Below are 7,868 nucleotides of genomic sequence, written 5' to 3'. Positions count from 1 at the left end.
AGACAATGCGGCATTAATCACGAAAAGCGCCCTCAGCACAGACAGCTCCTGGACTAAAATGAGCGACGGTGCGTTTAAAATGCGTAAATACATTTTTACCAACTTGCGAAAGTATGTTTTGTCTCGATGAGTTGGGACTTCTTCTGAGAATGAGAAAAAGGACAACAACGATGTCGCGCTAGCCGAGAGGACTGTAGCGCCACATGGGAACACACTTTCAATGAAACTGCTCGATAGTCGCTCAATGGAGTCTTTTATTCAGCCGAATCGTGGCGGGCGGCCACGGGGCGTCTCAGATCCTCAGTGCAATGTGGACCCATACCACTGTGCATCGTGGGCAGAGGGTTCCTGTGGCGTTTGTATTTGAATTTCTCGGAGAGCCCCTTTGAGCGGCAAGGACGCAGCTGCGACATGGTCCCACCATCGATAGAGTGCTGCTGTCTGCGGTGATGCGCCAAGAGGTCCCCTCGGCTGAAGCGCTGACCGCATTCGGGGCACTGGTACGGTTTCTCCCCCGAGTGCCTCAGCATGTGCCTGGAAAGATTCCACCGCTGTGTGAAGCCCGTGTTGCACACCTGGCACACGAAGGGCCGCTCGCCCGTGTGGGTCCGCTCGTGTCTGGTGACATGGCCTCTGGGTGGGATAAAGACGAATGAGAGATGACGGCTGGCACACAGCAATCACGATAAGCTTGTTGACGGCTCACAGATGGAAAATAATATAATAAATACCTTTAGCATACCGTGTAGAGTGCTACCGTGACTGGAGTACCATGTGCCCACTTACCGTGGGTAAGGACTTGCCGATTGCTCCCTATGCTGCAGGTGTGCACCCTTCTGCTGGATACATGGCGCCACCTGGTGCCACCGAGGCGACAGGCGCAAGCGCATCTCCCGCGCGGGCTCCCGGTACTCAGGTAACGGTAACATGATACACGGTAAGCTAAAGGTCATCGAATCATATAAACAACAACTGAGGCCGCTATTGTGAAGGTCGTTTATTCATGGCGGTGGAAAAAGCGCGTTGGCAATCACAGGCGCAACGGACCATACGATAAACCAGTTCAACGAAGCTTTTATTGACGCTTAAACTTCATACCTTTCTTGTAATTAGATTTCCGAAAAAAGAAAATGTGAAGCACACTCATTAGACTTATGTCATACATGACTTGATGGTTGCACACTGCCTTGGTGGTTGCACACTTCCGTTGCCTTTGACTGCTCGTGCGACTTTGTGCCTCTCCGCAGTGATGTGAGCCGCTTACATGACCCATTGGTTGTTTACATGAACCCGACGAAAGTGGGGTCGAGTAGGCTTTCGGGCTGAAAAGAAGCTGTCGGGCTGATATAAACGCCAGGAATTCGAGTTAAGCGACAGTCTAGTCGGGCTGGGCCATCCCGACTACCGAGGGTGGGTTGACTAGGAGCTTCCTCAACAAGTTACGCTTAATTGTTTTTCATGCCTGTGAAAACCATTTTCTGTAGGGGACAACAGAAGCTAGCGATGGTTCACTACTCGTGGGGTCGCGCCTGACAGGGAGCGCCGCGAGAGTAAAAACTCGAAAATTGGATTCTGGAGACAGGGAATGGAGCAGTATCTGTCTCACATCTCGGCGGACATCAGAACTGCGCGCCGTAAGGGAAAGGATAATGGAGGGACTGAAAGAAGACAGGAAGAAGTAGGTGCCGCAGTGGAGGGCTCCGGAATAATTTAACCAGCTGGGTATCTTTAACACGCACTGAGATCGAAGAGCACACAGGCGCCTTTGCGTTGCGCTTCCAGTGAAAGCGCTGCAGCCGCGATCGGGTTCTATGGAGGTGAAACGAAAATGCACCTGTGTGCTGTGCGATGTCAGTGCACGTAAAGGTCACCAGGTGGTCGAAATTATCCCGAAGCCCGACTGACTACTACCGAAATCATGTAGACAGTAATCCAGTTGGGTTGACCAAACTCAACTCGACCCCTGACTCGAGCGAGCCGCCACTGTCGCATTATGTAAACAAGTCTACAGGCGGGAGGAAAAATATAAGAGGACGCTTAAGCTTCGCCTTTAATAGCAGGACGCGACTGCGTGTTGCAGAATTGGCAACAAATCCACGGAACGCCATCGTCTTATGGTGCGACCCCTTACCCGGACAACTTAAGAAAAGGAAACATATCTTTGTGGACACCCGAACCGTGCTGCAAGAGAAGGAAAATGAAAGAAAAATTAAGGAAACGAAAGGACGCCTGTATCACATATCTCGGTGGACAACCTAACCGGGACATAAGGGAATAAAGTTAAAATGAAAATTGGTTTTAAGGTGAGGAAATAATAATAATAATTAGCTTTTGGGGAAAGGAAATGGCGCAGTATCTGTCTCATGTAAAGTTGGATACCTGAACCGTGCCGTAAGGGAAGGGATAAATGAGAGAGTGAAAGAAGAAAGGAAGAAAGAGGTGCCGTAGTTGTGGGCTCCGGAATAATTTTGACCACCTGGGGATCTTTAACATGCACTGACATCGAACAGCTCACGGGCGCCTTAGCTTTTTGCCTCCATAAACACGCAGCCAGGTCGGGTTCGAACCTGGAGGAAATGATGCCTGTATCACAATTCTCGCTGGGCACCCGTATCGCGCCGTAAGGGAAGGAAAATTCCGTACCTTACGCTGCGGTTCTGGCGTCCACCGAGATGCGCCATTTTTCGCTCTCCGCCAATGACGCCGACACCGGCTTTTCTGCGACACCAGCTCTTCAACGCTATCGCGTTAAAACAGGTCCGGCTACTGCTCCGCCGCAGCAATATGAAATCTGGTGTGACATCTTCATACTGAAGGAAGACGCATGTTTGGTAGCAGATTGCCACGCCATACCATGGTACTCTGCTGTAACTGCGCGTTTCCCTCGAATTAACGGACTACCAAATTATCGCCAATTTTATCTTAGTTACGCAAGAAAAAAAAAACTTCAATACACTTGGAATTGCGGATGTATTTATATGAAGCCTCGCAATAAAAGAGCACAGTTCGGTAAAAGTGTGGCTTACATTGAATCCCTGGAGAAGTCGCAGAAGGCGCAGCGATGCCTTCCCTGTGGCCTCGGCGGGTGCACTCTAGACCGGTGCACGTGCAGGAGGTTTTTCGTGGGGAACAGGGCACCGCACGTCTCGCACCAGAACATCATTGCTGAAGCGAGGGATCTCTTTCCATCCTCCGAGACCAAGGCAACCTGAGAACGAGCATCTTGAGTGCTAGGAGTATTCTGCGCTTCCATCACGCGTTCACTTTTAATCTTCAGGCGCACAGCAAAAACTACCTAACACGCGAACACACACAACTCGTGGATGGGTAGGAGAGTAAAACCTGCAAACGCTACTTTCGCGGCCTTTTTAAAGGCGCGGGCGAGAGGGAGGAGGTTGCACCAATTGCCAAACAACGCTGCCTGAAACGCGAGCGGCTTGAAACGGTGGCTCGGCAGTTAGCGCGCTGGGCTACTGCTGCGCAATTCCTTGGCTCGAACCCGACCACGGCGGCTGCGTTTTTGTCAGCCTGTCAGCCTGCCAGCCAATTCGGCTCGTCGCACACTTCAGCCGTATGCCGTATGCCTTGGCCGACGAAGGACCTTGAACCGCCGTTGCCTAGCAACGATGCAGGCGCTCTCCAACAGATGGCGCCGCCGTCGACGCCGCTGCCGTCACAGCTCGTTCCGATGTGGTAGAGGGCGAGGAGGCGTCGCCTTGCAGGGGGTGGCTATATATATATATATATATATATATATATATATATATATATATATATATATATATATATATATGCGCGCTTCGCCTCAGTAAATTGTAGTTGTTATGGAGAGCGCTAAAGACGCAACAGCCACAGAACTAAGCGAGGAAGAGACAATGCGCTGAAGAGACGCCAGAAGGACGCGCCGCACGACTCGAGAAGCGCCGTTAGGAAGATGCGGCTGAAGAAGTCGTGCCATGTAGCGGAGTGGCTCTTCAACTGCGGAAGAGAGCGCTTTGAATGTCGAGAGAGTCGGAATTAGACGCTGCGTAGACGCCGTGCTGAGGACACGAACCTTTCGCAATTCGACTAGCGTTAACAAGAGCTAAACCACAGCCAATTTTTTGGAGGCAATACGCTGAGGTTCCCGTGTGCTGTGCGATGTCCGGGCACGTTAAAGATCCCCAGGTGGTCGAAATTATTCCGGAGCCCTCCACTACGGCACCTCTTTCTTCCTTTCTTCTTTCACTCCCTCCTCATCCCTTCCCTTACGGCGCGGTTCAGGTGTCCAACGATATATGAGACATACTGCGCCATTTCCTTTCCCCCCAAAAAACAATTATTATTAGTCCTCCACTATGGCACCTCTTTCATCCTTTCTTCTTTCACTTTCTCCTTTACTTGCTTCTCTTACGGCTCTGTTCAGGTAGCCGCCGATATATAAGACAGACACTGCGCCATTTTCTTTCCTCAACATAATAATAATAATAATAATAATAATAATAATAATAATAATAATAATAATAATAATAATAATAATAATAATAATAAAAAGAATAAGAATAATTGATTTTGGGGGAAAGGAAATGGCGCAGTATCTGTCTCATACATCGTTGGACACCTGAACCGCGTCGTAAGGGGAGATATAAAGGAGGGACTGAATGAAGAAAGGAGAAAGAGGCGCTGTAGAGGAGAGCTCCGGAATAATTTTCAATTTTCAAGATGGAGGTTTTCGCTTTCCACTAGGGTTAACCAGTTCCCGGATTACGCAACTGTCAATAAGCAAGTTGTCAAACTTTTAAAAAAGTGTGTTAGCCTCGCTCCTATTGGTCGGATGTGGCTGGCGGCCATTTTGCTTTTTGCGTCATGGGTGGTTGCAGATTACGTCACGGATGTGGCAGAAGTGATGACGTTGCGCACCTAATTATGCAGGCGCTTATACAGCTTTTTGTGGAAGTCTCGAGGCTGTCAATTTGGTCGCTGTGTTTCGATACGACTGAGGCGGTTGCGCTGGCGCAATCAACGGCGAAGGAGGGCTCGCATGCCATGCGAGCTGTTTTGAGCCTCTTTCGACTGAAACAGACTGTGGAGTGACTATGCGACCAACTAGCCGATGAGCTGGGAGGTTTGCATGCGAGCGAGCTGTCGTTGCGGCGGCAGGTGCTGTGTGCACTGCGGTTCTTTTTTACCGGCGGCTTTCAAGCTGCCGTTGGTTACGAGGTGCACGCTGGCCGCGCACAACAGATGTTAAGCAAATGCGTGCGGCAGGTGTTGGAGGCAATCAGCAAAGTTCGCGCACAGAAGCGGTGGGTTCCCGTTGTCAACTCTATTCCACAGCTATATATAAATAAAACACGCTTATGCTGGCAAACCACTTTATTTTTCCCAGCCAAATCGCACTTCATTGTCGTCTTCTGTTTCCGGAGGAAAAAGAAACAAACAACCACACGTGAGATACTGCAACCACTCACCTTTTGGCATTTTTTTCATCGATCGAAAGAGCCGAAAAACAGACTTCAACAAGTCGTCTTCGCTGATTTCGTTCCAAGTGCTTCTTGTAAGTTCGCTCGGTAGACACGTAGCCTTCACTTAGTTCATTCAGGTTTTTCTGAGCACTTAGGTCAACCGCACAGTACCTTGATTTCAGACGCCACGTAAAAATCAATAACACGGCGTGGAGTCGGCGTCTTTCGTTCAAATCGGCTTGACGTTTTACCGCCATCAGCGCATCCCAGAGGCAGCATAAGTTACCCACAAGCCAATTTAAATGTGCATCTCCGAACGTTTTTTGTTTTCTTTATATTTTCGAACTTTAAACACAATGCTTTGCCGAAATAAAATATATATGTTATTTTTGTCGCTGCGTATTTCTTAAGTCTTTTTACAAAAATTCAGCAGACGGCCTCTCGTTGTGAAAAAAAAATGCTCTCGGAGCACCGTCTTGCTGTAATTGGCTGATTCCTCGTTGCGTCAAGCGGTGATGTCTTTTCGTTTAGTCACTTTGACGTCACTGTCAATAACTTTTGACAGAATTTGTGACAGATACGTAATACGGCCGCAGAACTAAGCCACCAGAAATTTTAGTATTCGTAACGGATTTGACGGCCCAGCTGGGCAAGCGTCTTGGGAGCTAAAAAAAAAGGCGCTGGTCTAGCTCTGGTTCAACCTAGAGTGACGCGATAGCTACAACTGGCCGAGTGGAACCTGTTCAGTAGAATATCAGTCAAAAATTGTCGCCGCTCTGTTTCGCTGGGCGTTCCTTCTTCATCTTCGCCCACTTGGCACGGCGCATGCGCACAGCTGTGGCAGCTCGCTGTCGCTGGCGCGCCGCGCCGCCGGCAACAGCAGCTGCTCCGCACCACGTCGCTGGTCACGTGACCAACCAGGTGACGAACCACGTGATCAGTCACTGCGCCGCGCCGCCGGCAGCTGCGACCAGAAGACTGCCCGAGACTACTACACGTCCTTATCCTGTTGGGATGGCGGGAAGCTTCTCCCTTGCCATGAAGAGCACAAGGAAGACTTCGCTTCAGAGTACGCAAGGAATATCGGCGGCGAGTAAGTACCTGTGGCTTCCTAGATCCGTTACGATTACGGCTGAAATTCACCGGCCACTGGTCAGCTGAATCAGTCACATCGCTTCATGGCTTCGCAATGGGATCCCTTTTGGACACCCCTGTTCGTTTACTTGTCGCGATGTGGCGCCACCATTTAGGGGCGCAACGAAGGCTCACATCATAATAATAATATAATAATTGGTTTTCGGGGACAGGAAATTACGCAGTATCTATCTGATGTATCGATGGACACCTGAACCGCGCCGTAAGGGAAGGGATAAAGGAGGGATTGAAAGAAGAAAGGAAGAGGGCGGTGCCGTAGTGGAAGGCTCCGGAATAGTTTCGACCTCCTGGGGATCTTTAACGTGCACAGACATCGCAAAACACACGGGCGCCTTAGAGTTTTGGCTTCATAAAAAAAAGGCTTACATCATAGCAGGAGCATTTGGTGGACCTCCTGAATCCCATAAAACTCCGCTTGGCACAGGAAAAGAGGGAGAAAGAATGATTTTTATTGAATTTTTAACCCCTGTCTGGACCTTTCGCGAAGGACATCGGAACAAATTTGTTCGTCCATTTCCCGTTCTATATCACTAGCCATTATGCTCTGCCTGCCTCTCACTGCACGTCCGGAGCAGGCACGAAGACTAGAGAATGAAAGAGAGGAAGAAAGGGTAATAATAATAATAATATTAATAATAATAATATTAATAATAATAATATTAATAATAATAATAATAATAATTGGTTTTTGGGGAAAGGAAATGGCGCAGTATCTTTCTCGTATATAGTTGGACACCTGAACCACGTCATAAGGGACGGGGTAAAGGAAATAATGAAAAAATAAAGGAAGAGGTGCCGTAGTGGAGGGCTCCGGAATAATTTCGACCACCTGGGGATCTTTAACGTGCTCTGACACCGCACAGCACACGGGCGCCTTAGCGTTTTTCCTCCATAAAAACGCAGCCGCCGCGGTCAGGTTCGAACCAGGGAAGAAAGGGTGGTAAGAGAGGGATTTTTTGCCCGTAGAGGCTGCTGTGACTGATATTAAAATCGAGAAGGCCTTGCAGGCAGGTAGCCAGGATTTTTTTTTTCGTGGAAGGGGTGGGGAGGGAACGCTTCTTGAAATAGCGGTTGCGCCTTGGACACGTGTACATTTATCATTTATCGTTGTTACCATTTGGATTGACGGCCATTACGGCATGCCACGGTCATTGCAATACATTCACTTGTACAAGTAAAGCGCAATATATGGGCACACACATTATACGCACAAGTGCGTAAAAGGTTTCAGGAAACTTTCTTACTAGCGGCAATGATAAATCATTTTGC

The 7,868-nt window shown here is 48.9% G+C and overlaps 1 protein-coding gene across 1 annotated transcript; it reads right to left on the bottom strand.

The window, feature by feature from the left end:
• Nucleotides 1-254: 254 nt before the first annotated feature.
• Nucleotides 255-3,163, bottom strand: LOC144103632 (uncharacterized). Its single transcript, XM_077636299.1, has 2 exons — nucleotides 3,027-3,163; nucleotides 255-633 (listed from the first exon to the last, which is right to left on the bottom strand). Exons 1-2 carry the CDS (start codon nucleotides 3,161-3,163, stop codon nucleotides 255-257), a joined length of 516 nt encoding a protein of 171 aa, XP_077492425.1.
• Nucleotides 3,164-7,868: the final 4,705 nt, after the last annotated feature.

The sequence above is a fragment of the Amblyomma americanum genome, chromosome 9 (assembly GCF_052857255.1).
Source record: "Amblyomma americanum isolate KBUSLIRL-KWMA chromosome 9, ASM5285725v1, whole genome shotgun sequence".
NCBI classification, from domain to species: Eukaryota; Metazoa; Arthropoda; class Arachnida; order Ixodida; family Ixodidae; genus Amblyomma; species Amblyomma americanum.
Note: the sequence above shows the minus strand (reverse complement) of the source record. Positions and strands in the feature narration are given on the sequence as shown.

Excerpts from the sequence above, each read along its gene's own strand:
- LOC144103632 (XM_077636299.1), bottom strand. The coding sequence starts at position 3,163 with ATGATGTTCTGGTGCGAGACGTGCGGTGCCCTGTTCCCCACGAAAAAC. Across the intron at positions 634-3,026 it reads GACTTCTCCAGGGATTCAAT|AGGCCATGTCACCAGACACG; the intron begins GTAAGCCACACT and ends TATCCCACCCAG.